Below are 17,655 nucleotides of genomic sequence, written 5' to 3'. Positions count from 1 at the left end.
AGAGCACAAGCAGGGGGAGGGGCAGGCAGAGGGAGAGGGAGATGCAGGCTCCCCACTGAGCAGGGAGCCCGGTGAGGGGCTCGATCCCAGGACCCCGGGATCATGACCCGAGGCCAATGCTTAATCAACCGAGTCACCCAGGCACCCCTATAAAAAATCTTAGAGTCCAAGTGCACGGTGACCAGAGACAGCGAGATAGGTCATATGTGATGATGGAAATGCAGGGGGAGGGGGTGCTCTGATTTTTAAGCCAAGCAGTTTAGAGCATGTCTATATCCAGTTGTCGGGAATTCACAAGTTAGAGTCCCGAGATTTGTTACGTGTCACATCCTCTAGACAAGCAAGTCCCAATGCCACTTTTACCTGGATAGCAACAGTTAAGCCTTTTCTGAGCAGGTGGTGCTGTGGGCTTTTTGGCACGGGACTTGGCAGGGAGAGAGATGACAGTGGCTGTCTGGTTTTCATTGCTTTCCGTGGGCAGATAAGTTTGATAGCCATGTTCGAAAACGAATTCTGGAGCTGAAACTAAAAGATGAGATGATGATTAGTTTTCATAAGATGAACACCCAACAGCTATTCCCTTTGCCTATCTTCCTTTCTAGAGAACAAACAGGCTAAATTACTTCCCCAGTCTCCTTTGCTGCTTCAGGGTAATCCTGTAACCCTGTTTTAGTCAGTGAGACACTAGAGAACATCTGTTGGGGGGTTTCTGGAAAAGATTCTCTCTCTAATTAAAAAAAAAGAAAGGGAGGCAGTTGAGGAAAAACTCATTCTTGCTGTCCTGGTTGCCCATTTCCTGTCTTTCCTGGAAGGAGGATGTGATGCCTGGATCTGTGGCAGCTATTCTGTAACGATAAGGGAAAAAAGAAAATCTGATGTTGAGCCAGAGCTCTGAAACTATCCAGACTTATTAAATCTAGACTTGGTAAATAAACAAGAAATGTCCCTGTCATCTACACCAGGCAAGCTGTCTACTAGCTCCAGCCAAATGCATTTGGTATTCATAAGCTTTATCAAAATAGCCTAACAAACAGTGGGAAAGAAACTGATGAAAGGAATTGTGGCCCAAACTACAAGTAATCTCTAAAAACACAAATATTACTAAAAGAAATCCTTGCTTTTGCAGATTTTTTCTTTTAAATGTTTTATTTATTCATTAGGGAAAGAGACAGAGGGAGAAAGAGAAAGAGAAAGAGCATGAACAGGGGGGAGAGGCACAGGGGAAGCCGACTCCTGGCTAAACCAGGAACCCGATGTGGAGCTTGATTCCAGGACTTGGAGATCACGACCTGAGCCACAGGCAGATGCACAACCACCTGAGCCACCCAGGTGCGCCAGGTATATTCTTACTGAAATTTTCAGGGGGACAAAAAGAAAGGCCAAACATCTTTACCATCTTTATCTTTACATTTATCATTATAAAAGATAAAATAGGCAGTCTCAAACTTCTTTTTCTGCTTATAAAATTTTTGTGACGACTTTGTTAACTCAATTTATGGTTTTGGATTTAGAAATAGTTCTGTCCACATGATTTGTCCCATGCAGATCTGGTTTCACAGAGGGAGTCAATCTGACTAGCGGGGTTCTGTTCGTTGGGTGAGTTTGTCAGGCTGAGAGGCCCTAACGATGACTTTGAAAGTCACTGGATATTCGGTTTCCCAAACTTCAGTCCCTGAGGCACCACTTTCGGCATATTCTGCATTTACAGAATATCCTGACTGAAATTGGCGCAGGCCTAACATCATGACCTACTTTGGCTTTGCCTCCAGCAGTAAATATCCACGTAACAGGCCGGTGGTGCTAGTTTTATTTTCTCTTAAAACAAACACCATCTTTCTTCGAATATTAGATCTTACAGACTGTCAGATGTGTTATTATTTGAAGTACAATACATTTAAAAGTTGCTGATTATTACAAAGCAATGCTTTTATATTCCTTATTTTTTATTTAATGAAATTCCTTAGAAAGTGTGTATATATGGAATGAACTAGGTTCATTTTCTCTGGGCATCGGCCATGAAACCCTGTTTCCTTATCTCCCCCTCTCGAGTGCCTCAGGCAATGACAGCACCACTGATGTCGGTCCAAGAGCACCTGGTCCACTAGCATTTGCTATTCGGGTAAATGGTTTCAGGGTTTCAGTTGCAACGTGCACGAGGAAGTTAAGTGGCTTTTGCTTAAAGTTGGCTGGAAGATTCTGACAAATGGATGTTCTGTCTTCACGCCAAGTCCCCTGGATGCCTGGATCAACCACACCTGCTTCTTGCTGAAATGTTTCATCCGGGCTGCGGGGTTTGGCTTTTGCTCTGGCTTCCATTGCTCTGCTCTGTTCTCAAAGTGGGGTTCCCAGCCAGCATCACGGGACCTACGGAGGAACCGGCTACAAAGATCCTCAGGCCCCTCCCCAGCGCACTGAATGGGAACCTCTGGGGTGGACCCAGCCCAGCAACCTGTGTTCTCACACGCCACCCAGGCTGTTCTTCCGGTACGTGGTCAAGTTTGAGAACCACCGGCGTAGGCTATTCTCTTCCATGTACCTCGCCGTGAAACGTAACCCAACTCTGTCTAGTGGAGGGAAGCCCTCTTTCCAGTTGTTGCTTTTCAAGAACTGCAGTTGTTCCTCCAACCACCACTGTGGACCCCTGCTACCGTCTGCAGCGTTTCTAGGAACACGGTTACTGCTCATCTGTAACCAGAATCATCGCCCAGTCTTGGAAGGTGTTTTATCAATGGAGCTCGATACACGGAGTTCCAAAAAAGGCACCCTGCTCTGCCAAACAGACAGAATGTGTTCAACAAGGTTCAGGTTTGTTCACGGGCTCCCAAAAACGTGTTTCTTTTTTCTTTCTTTCTTTTTTTTTTTCTTCTGGTGACTGCCTTTTGGTTGACAGGAATCTCACGGACTCTGGCGCACACCTCCGTGTCAGATGTGTTAAAATCCATCTTCTAACCAGTATGAGTCTGGGTCTGGCCACTTACTGGGTGTGTGACCAGGCCAGGTGTAGGCCAGGTACCTAACCTCTCTCTTTTTAAAGGAGTTATTTATTTATTTGAGAGAGAGAGAAAGAGAGAATTTCAAGCAGACTCTGGAGCGGGCACAGAGCCCAACTCAGGGCTTGATCTCACAACTCTGAGACCGTGTCCTGAGGCAAAACCAAGAGTCAGATGCCAAACCGACTGAGCCACTCAGGCGTCCCTACGTAACCTCTTTGTGCCGCACTTTCTTCACCTGGGGGACGGAGGACAATTTTTATCCCTCTCTCTTAGGGCTGTCGTACAGATTAAAAAATTAGGCACGTAACACTGTTGGTGCTGTTGTCATTATTCACGGACTTATCCAGCAAGTACTGCCGAGGTACCTACTGTGTGCCAGGCACTGTTCTAAGCACTGGAAACACACCAGTGGGCCAAAGGGACAGCGATCCCTCTCTTCGTGGAGCTGACACTAGTGGGGCATGGTGCAGGCAATAAATGATTTAAACACACACTATATGGCTACTATAGATACAGAGCTAATGGCTATGGAGAGAAATAAAGCCGAGAAGGGACACAGGGAGTGCTGGAGGCAGTATTAAGTAGGGTGAGGCACGAAGGCCACAGGGAGAAGGTGACATTTCGGGATGTGGAAGCACGTAATTATTAATGGTTTCTGTGGCAGGCGGCTAGAAATCAACAGCCAACAAGGGGTCTTGCTGGAGCTCTTGGCTGGCTTTACAGAGGGCCCATCGGTCCCCCACCCCTGGCTTCGTTCCAGGATGCCCTGGGAACAGCAGGGCCTACAGATACCCCAGGGAAAGGCTTCAAGTGGCCTTGGTCACCAGGGGGCTGGCTGCCTCAGGCCCTTTAGGGTTTGGGTGGGATCGGGTGTCGCAGTCGTACTCATCGCGCCCACTGACCTGAGGGCAACTCTTTGCAAGAGCTCAGAGCGCACCTCCTCGGGTGTGGCTACGAAAATCAGGTCCCACGTCTAGTGAGATCAGCCCCCCTTTGCCCTCCAGGAGCGCACGGCCTCCCACACCTGCTGTGGGCTTTCGCTCCGTTTCTTTGCCTCCCCGGGGATTTCCCTTGCTGCGTCGCATGTCCCGGTGTCGAAGTGAGTCCTGGTCTGGAGCAGGAGCCCCTCAGGGGTCCAGCGACACGGTTATGATGCTGCTTAAGATGTAAGACTGTTGTATGAATGTCTCAGAGAACCAAAATTTTTCTCTCTGAGGTTGTACGCGTCAGTGTCTGAACCCGCCGGGGTCACGTGGACCGGCAGTATAGCTCCTTTCCCCAAAGCTGTCCTTCGGATAGCTGAAGGCAGTCATCACACCTCCCAGCCCAGTTTGCTTCTCTTCTTCCGTTGAAAAACTCCACTTTGTTTCCCTTTCTTTTTAAATTAAAAAAAAAAAAAAATATATATATATATATATATATATACATATATATATACATGCATATATATCTGTGTGTGTATATATATATATATTTAAGATTTTATTTTTAAGTCATCTCTACAACCAAAGTGGGGCTCGAACTCACAACCCTGAGATCAAGAGATCAAGAGTCACATGTTCTTCAGATTGAGCCACAGGTGCCAAATATTTATATATATATATATAAACATATCTATCTATCTATCTATCTATTTTTTTAAATAAAAGGAAACAGTAACTGTAGAAAATCTAGGGAGTATAGAGTAAGTGTAGAGAAGAAAAGAAAAGCTGCCCAAAGCGACCAAGGCAATATACCGCGTGACGATACACACCCCTTCATTATACGCTCATTATACACTGTACGTTTTCTCTAAAGCACTTATCTCTACTGTGATCAAATAATGACTTGGGAAATTACTTAATGGCCATCCTCCTCCCTTTGGCTGGACGAACCACCTGAGGACACGCCTGTCCTTTCCATCACTGTCTCCCAGCACCTAACGCAGAACTTGACAAAGGACAGGGGCTTAGAGGACCTTTGTGAATTAATGATCAACCTAATGGCGAAGAAGACATTTCTTTGTATGGAGATTTTTAAAAGCATAAAACTGGCATTGTGGCTTAAGTCATTTACACTCTTTTTTGTTAAAAAATGTCACCATTTGAAGCCATTTGCCGCCCTATCATTGATCCAAAACACAGTTTCAAATGGCTACATACTCTTGCTTCATTTTGGTTGTGGCATGGTTAAATGATCTAGTCCCCCGTCTTTGACACTGAGCTGGTTTCTAAGTACTACTTTTATAAATAACACCTACCCCAATTTTTTAACGGACCTCTAGGTTCTTTGGATACGTTCTTCTAAATGTTGAAGGATTGGTCGGAATGGTACGGTCATTTAATTGCTTGCTGATAAATAATTACAAGATCTTTCCCAAAAATCTGTATCAGTTTACATTTTTCCCTTTACTTTCACTAGCTCTTCCCAGCTACGTGATAGGACAAAATGAGATCAGGTTAGTTTCATGGGCATTTCCTTTATAATTGGTGAGGATGAATCCCTTTCAACATTTTTTATCCAGCCCCATTCCTTCTACACTGAATTCCCTGTTGATGCTATGAGCTCCTTTTTTTTTTTTTCTTTCCTATTGAATTTCACTTTCTTTCTCATTGACTTGTACATGAGCTTTACAGATCAAGGGTATTACTACTCTGTCATATATTCAAATCTATGGCTCTTTTCTTCCTACGTTGACTGGGCTTAGGATTCACATTTAGGGTTCTGGATCCAACTGCAAAGTCAGAATTCATCTCCTGAGAGAAAAGGGTTTTCACACACGTGGTGCACAGGGACCCCACCGGCCAAGAGGCACCCCCCCACACCCTGCCCCGCCCTGTGCACCCTCCTCCAGGCTCCCATCCCTGACTTCGCGCCCTCTCTCTACCATAGCTGATTGGTCCAGCAGCAGATACCCTGCCAGGAGCCTAGCCAATCGGAACTGCTTGCCCTGAAGGTAGGAACTGGGACTAAGATACTGCGCTTTGGTGTGAACTTTCCTTGGGTGGGGGGTGCGGGGGGCATTAAGCTTGGGGGCAGTCAGGCAGACAAACTTCTTAGGATCTTGAGATCCATCTGGGGATCTCTTTATTTATTTATTTATTTGACAGACAGAGGTCACAAGTAGACAGAGAGGCAGGCAGAGAGTGAGGAGAAAGCAGGCTCCCTGCCAAGCAGAGAACCCAATGCAGGGCTCGATCCCAGGACCCTGGGATCATGACCTGAGCCAAAGGCAGAGCCTTTAACCCACTGAGCCACCCTGGCGCCCCTGGGGATCTCTTTATAATGCAGACTCGATTCAGTACTTCAAACCAAGCCCTCATTGGCTGGCTTAAATTCCCGACCCTGCTCAGAGCGACGGAGATGTTACCCCAAGGGGAGGGGGTTCTGGGTATCTGCGTGGTTCACCAGAGCTTTGGGTTGGGGGCGGTTCTGAGGCATGAACAAGTGTGAGAAACAGTCATGAAGACTCTTCCAAGGGGTGGTCAAGAGCAAAGATTCTGCCCCCCAGGAAGTTCAGATTTGCCACTTTCTGCCTTTGGCATCTTGGACAAGCTTTTCACCCTTTTGTGCCTGAGTCGGTTATTGGTAAAATGGGGATCGTAAGTCTTAATACCTGACTTGTGGTTCATACAGAGTGCTGAGGAAAGAGATGGCCAATAAGCACTACATCAGAGTCAGCTGTTCCTCCTACAGTCAGATCCTCCAAGCCAGTCATCAGTCTGACTTACTCAATTGCTCACCCGCTCAACAACCTTCGGGGGCTCCCCAGCTCCTTTGGAACGAAGGCCAGAGCTGAAGCATGGCTCGTACCACACATACTCTGTCCTCTCTAGTCACCGTTACCACATCTTACCCTGAGCTTCCCCACTTCTCAACCACCATCAGGAAATGCCCCCTTCCCACCATCTTCCCTGCAAAGGCCAGGGAGTCTTTCAAGGCCAAGTATACCTTTGATCTCACTCACAATCTTCTCTCTGGCTTTCCCCACGGGGACCAATCTACTCCATTAACCCTCTGCACCAGGCTCTGCTTGTCACAGATGGCCGGGCTTGGGGGTCTTACCACCAAATTCTCCTCCCCAACGGGCTTGGAATTCTCCAAGGGTGAGCATCCCCGCTGCCTTGGCTCCAGCATCTGGCACACAACAGTCCCAACGCTGCCCTTGCTGGACCCTCCCAATGGGGCCCACCCCACGCCACAGGCCACATGCACACTCATTTAATTTAACGCTCCCAGCTGCCCTTTCCTTAGCTCATTGCATTAACTGGTTTATTGAGTGTCTATGGTGTCCCAGGCCCAGTGCTGGGGCTGGGGGTGGGGGAGGGCAGGAAAACAAGATGGATTAGGTCCCTGTTGGCGGGAAGGTTTACAATCCAGTAAATTAGAAATTAAACCATTCACTGGGGGCCCACAGGCCAAACTGAGCCTTCAGATTCTCTTTCAAGGTTTTCAAAATCAGTGAGGCGGCTGGGTCTTCCCAGGTCAATGTCCTCTGGCCAGAGACCACCAGGGACATGGCTGTGGTTGAAGTCTGTGGCTCAGTGGCGCAAGGGAAACCTCAGACCATGTCACACAGTATCTCCGAGACAGGGCTGCTACGAAGGACTCACTCCTGGTTGGGGATTCATGTTCGGGAGGTGCAGGCAGGGTGGAGGCCCGCCTGGGAGCTGTCAGGAAGTGGGGAAGACCCTAGGGTTTGGTATCTTAATACTGAGCAGAGAAGGCGCATCTGGCATAGGGAGAGACGCAACCGTCACTCAGATCAGCGAGGGAGGGGATGTTTGGTATCTTGTGGCTCAGACAGGAGGAGGTGCCTTGTTCCACCACGGTTCCCTGCTCATGCTGATGTTCTGTCAACTGTTCGTTCACCAGGAGAACAGCACGGCCCGCCTGTGAAAGCCAGCCCAGCCCCTGATGGTTCCTGGCTGTCGGGCTGCTTTCCTTTCCCAGCTGGGTGTCCACAGGCCCTCCCACTCCCCATGGCGGCGTATATGTTGCCGCAGTCACTGCTGCTGCCTGGTTTCTGACAGCATCTGAATCCACATCTCTAGTCAACTAAAGATTGTGTCACCAAATTACTGGTTAATAACAAGTGAGATAAATAAATGCTGGGGCGGGGTGGTCGGGGGAGTGGTGAAACACCTAACCTCGGTGGGAGGGAGGGAGAGGAGAAATCACGGCTAGCTTCTAGGTGGAGGTGACTTTTAGTTCAGGACCAAACGAGTAGGAATTAACCAGAAGGGAAGAGAAAGACCCTTCTGGGTCAAGAGATCAATTCGAGTACTACTGGCTGGGGGTTGGTCGCGAGCGAGGTTCTGCAGTCACATTTTTCCTGTGCTGTTTCATTCCGTTTTCAGAGCCCCCTGATTTGGTAAGTCAGGAGAGCTAACCCTGACAGCTCTACGTGTCTCGCATTGAGGGGACTACTGTCATGTTCCATTTGGGGCAGCAGACAGAGATCCTGTTATGTGCCCAAGGTTAGCCACCTCGTCAGCAAATGCTGCCACTGGGAACTCAGCTCAGGTAACTGGGCCGAGACCCTTTAACTACCAAGCCCTGTGGTCTTCCTATTTATTCTTGTCCCCTCTTGAAAGATGAGACACCAGGAGCTCTTATAATTGGCCACAGTCATGAGGCTCCTATGTCCCTATGTGGCCAACTCGGGGGCCTCACTCCTATGCCCCAAGGTTTGCAGAACTTAGAAAACACAAGTGGGAGGCTAATTGTTTCCACCGGCATCAATATTCAATGTTACCGCACCTGTAGGAAAGTTCTTAAACCACGTGCCAAACACAAGGCGGCTTTCAAGGTTAACAGGCAGCGAATACATTTTACTTAAATGTAAATTAAAGTAATTCAATTACTTACTTTGACCAGACAGTGATGGGGGACAGAGATGAGCCGAGTGAGGAAGGGTTTGGCTTTCATCACACAGCCCAAGAGGCACAGACAAGTTTGGGCAATGTCTGGGTGAGAGTATCTGGAGAAATCTGCTAGTGTTGGGGGTCCCACTCTGGCCTTGGGCAGTGAGAGATTTCCACGCTGGCTGGGACTTGGATTCCCTGAGGAGCTTGTTAGAAGCACAGATGCATGGGTGGCTCCCTCGTTAAGTGTCTGCCTCTGGTTCGGGTCATGATCCCACGGTGCTGAGATCGAGCCCTGCATCGGGCTCCCTGCTCGGCGGGGAGCCTGCTTCTCCCTCTCCCGCTCCCCCTACCTGTGTTCCCCTTTTTGCTGAGTTTCTCTGTCAAATAAATAAAATCTTTAAAAAAACCACCAACAACAGATGCCTGAACCTCAGCTCCAGAGCTTCGATGAAGCTGAGCCTCGGCCCCAGCATCTTTAACAAGCTCTCAGGGGACCTGGGTCCACAGGTGAATGGGGAACAGCCCCTGTAGGGAGCACTGAAGCCCGTGCAGGTGGGGAGTTGGGCCCAGAAAACCAAATGAAAACAGTGTGAAAGGGGGGGGAAGCAGGCTGCTGCTTGTTTTGAGGGAGAGGTGCTGGAAGGAGGAGGCAGAGCCGCGGAGTCAGCCGGAGACGGAACAGCAGGCAAATCTCGCCGCCTGCTCATTAATCTCGACGTTAATAAAAGCGGTTGTTTACTGAGCCCAATTATTCCATCCCAGACCGTTTATGTGGATTATTACAGAGTCCTCCAATAACACAATGACGATTAGGTAATAGGCACCTAATTCTATTACCTAATAGTATTAGGTGCCACTTGAATCCCTTTCTACAGATGAGAACTATTAAGAAGAGAGCAGAGGGCAACTTGCCCACAGTGTGGGGTGGAGGGTGGCAGGCAGGAATGCAAGCCCAGGAGCCAGTCTCTGGACCGTGCAGCTCCCCGCACCTCCGTTCCAGGGGTACCACCGTGAGCTAGGTGCACCGACGTCTCCAGGCCCGGCTTGAGCATACAGGGTGGCCAGCGAAGCGCAGGCATGCCCCCCGTGAGTGGGCACAGGGCAGTGGAAATGCCAAGGGGAGGGTGAGAGTCTTTGAGCAGACCTAGGAGGAGCCAGTACGTGGGTGTGGGGTCAGCTTTACTGATGGATGGGAGACTGGGGCAGCCGCTCATTCTCCCAGCAAGGACCGGTGCCGGAGATCCAGCGGTGGGCAGGAGGGGTGCAGCCCCTGACCTCATGGCACTTACGGCTCAGGGATGGTTTAATGACAGGGACCTAATCTGGTCCGGGGGAAACAGAGGAGGGGTCTCTGACGAGATGCCTTTAAGCTCAGCTTGGACGTATGCCCAAGAGTCAGTTTTAGGCAGGGGGTACAACACATACTCAGGCTCTGAGGCAAAGAAACGTGGCTCAGTTGGAAAAGAGAGGACTTCATCTTGGCTGCTGCCGTACAGAGTGAAGGGGAGTGTCCTAAGATGAAACAAGATCCGCCGTCGGGAAAAGTATTTTGGGCAGAGGGAACAGCATAAGCGAAGCCTCAGAACCTGGAAAGGTGCAGTGGCCAAAAATAAAGTGTGGGCCTTGACGCCTCCTGACGTTTTATGGGTTCCACACCCCATGTGCTGGGTTATTGGGAGTTTGATTCTGAGGACGGCGAACAGGGAGAAGACCACAAGGGTAAAAGCCAAAAGGCCTAAGTCCTGAGACTGTCTTGAACTGGTGGTCCTCTCCCACCTGTAGCTTTATGTCCAGCCATAAAATAAGAAAACCCACTGCTAAGGTGGTTTTTAGCTTTAACACTTTCTTAGTGACTTCCTCTGGGATGATAATTAAGATAAACTTGGGAAAAAGTGGGACAACCTCAAGGTGCTTTTCTTAAGGCTTGTGAGGTGATCAGGTAATTATAGTTCAGTGTTTTAAAGACTTGGGAGACAACCCCAAAACTTTGCTTATTGGCAAAAAAAATCCAACCACCACACCAATACCAAGGTGGTGAAAGTTGGTGCGCCCCCACCATGTTCTTTCACTCCCCCCCCCAGATCCAGATTAACTATCTGCTAAACACTGTCGGAGAAGAGTCTAGAAAAAGCCTGTGGGCTCAGTCAGGCTGATGGATATATTTCGTTTGGCCAACAAAGTTTTAAAATTTCAGAAATTTTACATTTTTCAGCTTCTCTGAAAAACCCAAATATCTAACTGACCGATTCAAAGGGCAGCTGTCCCTTCGGATGAGTCATATGTACTCATTCTACTTAAACCACAGTCCCCACCAGTCCCCATTCCCTTTCGTACAGTTTGCTTCTTTCCTTAACATTACCTGCCTCATTCCTGTTCTAGAAGCTTGCCTCGAATATAATACTAGGTATGCATCCATATGTGTGTTTTTATACTCCCCCCCCCAAGAATCTTTGTATCTCTACAAAGCTCTAGCTCCCCTTTTCAAGGTTAAGTCATATTTCACTGTCCGAATCTCTGATGTTTATTTATCTGATTTTCTCTTGATGTATACATACAAAGGTACCATTTTCTTTATAGCCTATATAGTAAATGAACACCCTTATACATCTGTTTATGAAATTTTAGGGGATAAGTGGACTTACTAGGTAAATGTGTTTATGTACATTTTAAAATTTGGAACATTTTAAATTTAAGATGTTAAATTTAAAAGACATCACAAAATTGTCCAAGTTATATGAATTTACACTGAAAGCAGTATCTGGCCCAGCCCTTCTTTTGACTCACATTAATTTAATTACTAAGGTGACAGAGCATCCTTCTATGTTCAGTGGTCTCTTTATATTAGCTGCTGCCCTTTGCTGACATTTTCATTTGCTTCTTTTTCTCTACTCTTATTGATTTTAGGAGTTCTTTATATATGAAGGACATTAAGCCTTAGTCATCTGTGCTGCAGTTTGTTCCCCCAGTTGTTGGTCTTTAGTTTTATACATTGTTTTTACTTTGGGAAAATTTTAACTTTATTTGTAGCCACATTCCTGATGCTTTTTCTTTTGCCAGAGGACTCCAGCTTGTCTTTTGGTAGGCAGAGTATTGATATGTATACCATATATATATCTATATATATATATGATTATTTTTTAAAGACTTTATTTTTAAGTCTCTACACCCAACGTGGGGCTCAAACTCACAACCGTGAGATCAAGAGTGACATAGTTCCACCGAGTCAGCCAGAAGTCCCATATACTTTCATTTAAAAATCTGAATGCCGGGCGCCTGGGTGGCTCAGTGGGTTGAGTTGCTGCCTTCGGCTCGGGTCATGATCTCGGGGTCCTGGGATCGAGTCCCGCATCGGGCTCTCTGCTCGGCGGGGAGCCTGTTTCCTCCTCTCTCTCTCTGCCTGCCTCTCTGCCTACTTGTGATCTCTCTCTGTCAAATAAATAAATAAAATCTTTAAAAATAAAAAAAATAAAAAAAATAAAAAATAAAAATCAGAATACATTCTCTGTTTCCCCGCAGGATCTGACAGCATCTCCGCTATCTATTTCATAAATGGGTGACTTCACATTTTTAAACTTGTCTGTCTAGTCCCTTGAGACTGATCCTAGAGGTGTAAGTACAGGTAATGTTAGTGCGACTGTGTGTCTGTGTGTGTGTGTGTATTTACTCTACAATTTTATGGTTTCACTGTGCACATTTAAATTTTAGATCCATCTGTAATTTATTTTTGGTGGAGTAAATGAACACAACCAAGAACTAGGATGAACTTTTCTATTTTCCTAGCTGGGAGCAAGGGATGGGGGAGTGGGGAGGCATCAAAACCTACTGGTAAATTAAAACACACAACAAAACAAACAAAACATGTTTTTTGTCCCTTTATAAAAATAATGCAAATTTTAAGATCAAACCCACACTACCACCACCCAAAATAACTTTTTTTTTCATGCATTTCCTGTATTTTTTTTTTCTTGGTGTATACAGGTTTTTGTTTTAGAAATCTGTTTTTTGTCTGTTTTAACACATGACAACATCTATAACTACTAACAGTTAATGTTGCCACCCAGCAGTTCCCAAACCTGGCTGGGCAGCTGGCTTCCCAGTGGAGCTTGTTAAAAATAATGAATCAGCCTGCCTACAGGGTGGACCCTGGGAATCTATATTTTTAATAAGTTCCACGGAGGTGTTTGGGACATAACGGGGCCAACTCTAACAGTCTCTCCCACTGTCGCGACCGTACCTGTGATCGTCTGGGTCTCGGAGGTGATGGTTCTGGTGGTGGTCTGAGTCTGGGCGGCAGGCACCGTTTCTTCGGATACAAACTGGACTGCGCTGGGGGCTGCCCCGGACGTGCCGGTCAGTTGGCAGCCGCTCTGCTTGTGAGCTACAAAGGCATCCAGGTTGTTAAACTGCTGCTTGCAAATACCGCAGATGTGGATGTCCGGAGTGAGCTCAACCAGCACTGTGGTGCCACCTGGGACTCCATGGGACAAAGGGAAAGCCACAGGTTAATTAATTAATTAACGAATTTCAAACAGCCTGAGATTATAACACTAACCAGATTCAAGGTAGAAAAAAGGGCACTGTGGCAGAGATGGCTAGAGGCTGGCCTGATGTCCCTTCTACTTCCGTCTTCTCCCTTAGTAGCAATGTTCCCAGATCCAAGTGACTGCTGCCCGCAGGGGCACTAGTGGTATTTTATGCAAGAAAGTTCTCTGAGGGATGCCTGGGTGGCCCAGTCAGTTAAGCATCTACCATCGGCTCAGGTCATGATCCCAGGGTCCTGGGATCGAGTCCCACATCGGAGCCTGCTTTTCCCTTGTCTGCTGCTCCCCCTGCTTATGCTCTCTTTCTCTGACAAATAAATAAATAAAATCTTAAAAAAAAAAAAGTTAGTTCTTTGATGTGCAGGACTGCTGTACTTTGAAGGAGCAATAGCCATGTCCCATCCCAATGAAAGGTAGTTTTATTCCCCATTCGTTATGAAAATCAATCCCTCTGCTTTTACCTGCTTCCTGCCCCGGACGCTGCCAAGAGAACTACTAAATGATCTTGGTCCCTCACATGCTTGGGAACTTCTGGGAAGTTTGGCCTTTCATGATAAAAAGGGGTCAGACACGAATGGCACTGGTTCCCTCTTCTTTTGGTCTTAAGTGCAGATGTGATGCCAGCTTCTGCAACCCCATTTTCACTATGAGGAAAATGCTCAGATCACTACAGATGCTGATCCCTTGATCCCCTGCATCAACTAATTTCAGACTTCTCATTAGGCTGGTAGAGTTCAGTTGGTTACTTGTAGCCAAAATTCATTCCTAACTGATAGGGACATTGTTTCTCAATAGTAATGATGCCAAGAGTTAATACCTGTGTTACTATATTAGAAAGTGTGATGGAAAGGTTGGTTAAATGAAGAAATACAACCAATTAATAAGTCTCTAATATGACAACCTTCATTTTTATTTTTAAAAATTTTCCTGCTTCATTATAAGGAAACTCATGTTTGTAACAGAAAATATGGAACAGAAGAAGCAGGGGGAAAATCAGTCACAATCTTTCCACCTATGTGTACCATGAACATTACAAATTATTTTGTTCCATTTATTTTCTTTATGCTTAAAAATTAAGATCATAATGTACTATAAAATTAGTCTTCTCCCCACATAATATCACATAAGCACTGTGGCTGGATCACTAAAATTTTTATAAGTATAATTATTTAAAAAGGTGCCTGGGTGGCTCAGTAGATTAAGCGCCCAACTCTTGGCTTCGGCTCAGGTCATGTCATGGATGGTAGGATGGAGCCTTGCCGTGGGCTCTGTGCTCAGTGGGGAGCCTGCCTGAGATTCTCTCCCTCTGCCCCCTCCCCACTCTCTCTTTCTTTCTCTCTCCCTCTCTCAAATAAATAAATCTTTAAAAATATATATAATCATCTAATAACACACTATTTCATGTTATCTCTGCATCATAATCTTAGTACTTATAAGGTCTTTATTATTTCTAAATTTCCTGAAATCTAAATCACATGAGAACTACCTTTGTGTATATACGGTTGGTATATATGAATCATAACTTTCTGAAAATTTATAAATATTTATATTATGTTCAATTTTCTCAAGTCGAGCTGACAAAAAAAATCTCTGTGTGGAAATACAATTTGGTTGACTTGCTAAGGAGAGCTGGTCTGGGCTGTGTCATAATATTTTCTTTTTTTTCCTTTTAATATTATTTATTTATTTATTTGACAGACAGAGATCTCAAGTATGCACAGAGGCAGGCAGAGAGAGGGAGGGGGGAAGCAGGCTCCCCGCTGAGCAAGAGAGCCGGATGCAGGACTCAATCCCAGGACCCTGAGATCATGACCCGAGCCAAAGGCAGAGGCTTAATCCACTGAGCCACCCAGGCACCCTGTGTCATAGTATTTTCTAAACCGTTCTGCAGAGCGCTTGTGCACTTAAATACATCCAATCAATGGGTGAAAGGAATGAAGCCTTTTCTATTCCTCTGGAACACGACCTCCTCCAGGCAGCTAAGATGCCCATGAGACTAGAAGGAAAACGAACCAAAAGACAAGGTGACTGGCATTGATGAGGATTCCTTAATGATCCAACAAGATTGATGCCTAGTATGAAAGGGTTTTAATGACAATGTCTCCAGTGTGTGGCAAGCACATAAACAATGACCTAGACTTTCCTTACAATCTTGACGTTACAATTTACAAACAGTGACTTGGGCTTGGTCTCTCTCATCTGTAAGATGGGTAAAAGTTTCTGTTCTATAGGATAGGTAAGAAAAGGATTAAATAAGGTGGTGCTTGTAAAGGGCCAGGCCAGGGATCCCCATGCCCGTGTATGATACCTGGTGGGGTTATTCCTGAGATACCCTGTTAGAAGTGACAGTATCCCTCTCTGAACATTTGGAATGATAAAATATACCTAACCTCCTGCATTTGCAGTGAGAATTAACAGACCAAACAGAAAACACTGGATACAGGTAGGTGCTCAACAGCAACAAGAATTCATTTATCTCGACTACGTTCTCCAAACTTGTAATGGCATCACGACAAATGGGTTTTGTGTGTGTGTGTGTGTGTGTGTGTGTGTGTTAAACATGGACTTATCTGTGCTCCATTTGGGAGATACTGAGTCCTAACGGAGGTAGGGTGCAGGAGGGGCTGGTGTTCAGAGAAATCTGTGCTTCTCACAAGTTACGCAAGGAATACCCAGCCAAGTTTGGGAGGCAGTGTCTGCACAACAGCTAACAAGCTAAGCGCTTCCTATGTGCTAGGTGTCTGCAAAACCCTGTGCCAGGGTAGGGGGTCGTTCTCAAACTCTGCAACCGAACCACTCGGGGTCTGGCCACAGATTCCCTCCCCCACGACCCCATCTAATGGGTGGGGCCCAGGGAGCTTTTTTCTTTTTTTTTAAAGAAGCGCTCCCGCTCTCAGGTGGCTGGTTTGCGCTCGGTCTCTGGACCCCACTTTGGAAAACAATGCCGCGGGCGAAATCAGGTACTTGAATAAGGCTGCTGACCCCATCAGGAAAATTAAAATGAATCCCAAACTCAAAGCGACCACCGCCCCATTCCCCATTCAGATCTTCACCTTTAATATGTAAAAGGATTCCCAGTGTGCCGGCAAGCCCAGCCCGCCAGACCTCACGAAACCCTCGGATCCCCAGACTTCAAGGATTTGGAGCCACCGAGGTAGAAGTTTTCCCATCAGCGTAATGGCAGTTACCCCCAAATCCCCCCAAACTCCGCCGGGGAGGGGGCGGGGAATGCCCCGAGGGGGTGGCGATTGTCTGAACGGCATGCCCTCCCCCACCGTTCCCTTACAAGGGGTCTTGCGAGGCTGGAGAGCGCCCCCCGCCTTGCACTGGGTTGGGTGCCCCCATCCCAAGCCCACTCCGGCGCCCCCTGCACAGCGCGCCCGCCGCGGTGCCCGAGACGCCGGCTCGGGGCCGTCACCCCGATTTCGGGGCCCCGGGCCTGCTCGCTGCGTCGCAGACGTGCTTGGGCCCGGGCCCCGGAGCGCGCACTGGGCCCCGGAGCGCGCACTGCGTCCGGAAAAGCACTTACTTTGCACCGAGCCCGGGAAGCTCTCGCCCTCGCTGCTCGCGTTCATGGCCACCGACTGGGAGGTCCCCGGCCGGCCGGGGTGCCAGGGTGGGGGGCGCTGATCTACATGGTGCAGGGACTTTTCCTTTTATTTTTCCACACCCCCCAGCCTTCCTTCTCCCAACTCCGCCGGGCGGGGAGGACGGATGTAAAGCAAGCTCCACTTCCGCTGCCTAGAGGGCGCTGGCCGGGCCCGGCCGCCCCAGCCTGGCTTTGCCTCCGCGGCTCCCCGGGGAAGCTGCGGGCCAATCCCGATGCCCGGGCCCCCCGGGCCGGGACCGCGGAATCCCCCGGGATCTGGACCGCGCGCAAACGTCCCTGCGGGTTGGGCAGCCGCGGGCGGCTCGGGATGCGCCCCCAACCCCGGCCGCGGCCGCCGGCGCCGGGCCCGCACCCCTGCGGTCGTGGCGGACGCGTTTGGCCTCCCCGGCTCGGGCGCCTTTGCACCTGCCGCCCTGGGCGTCTGGTCCCCAAGGCGTCGCTCCCGGGTCGCCGGGATGCTCGAGCAGAGGGGACCGCGTCGAGCTGCGGTTGGGGGTTGGGTGCGCCGGGCGCGGCGGGCTTGGGGAAAAACCCCAGCGGAGCATCAGCGGCGGGCAGATCGGCAGAGCGCTGGGCGGGTCCCCTGCCCGGCTAGTGAAATAAAGGGGACAGTGATCACGTGGATCCTAAGAGCAACAACTAGGATCAAGAGCCAGAGGCCC

General features: G+C 48.1%; 1 protein-coding gene across 3 annotated transcripts in view; it reads right to left on the bottom strand.

Annotated features, from left to right (window-relative positions):
• Positions 1 to 17,320, bottom strand: part of ZFP64 (ZFP64 zinc finger protein) — an 87,731-nt gene extending 70,411 nt beyond the window's left edge. The window contains exons 1-3 of one of the 3 annotated variants that reach the window (XM_059132645.1): positions 16,913 to 17,320; positions 13,077 to 13,316; positions 364 to 525 (exon numbers count right to left, since the gene is read on the bottom strand). In XM_059132645.1, coding sequence (XP_058988628.1) covers positions 364 to 525; positions 13,077 to 13,316; positions 16,913 to 16,958 — 448 coding nt within the window. In that variant the 5' untranslated portion in view covers positions 16,959 to 17,320. The remainder of the gene's footprint in view (positions 1 to 363; positions 526 to 13,076; positions 13,317 to 16,912) is intronic. The other 2 variants (XM_059132644.1, XM_059132643.1) reach the window with 2 other exon arrangements.
• Positions 17,321 to 17,655: the final 335 nt, after the last annotated feature.

Source organism: Mustela lutreola, chromosome 9, assembly GCF_030435805.1.
Source record: "Mustela lutreola isolate mMusLut2 chromosome 9, mMusLut2.pri, whole genome shotgun sequence".
In the NCBI taxonomy this organism is placed as follows: Eukaryota; Metazoa; Chordata; class Mammalia; order Carnivora; family Mustelidae; genus Mustela; species Mustela lutreola.
This window is presented reverse-complemented; position numbering and strand designations above follow the sequence as displayed.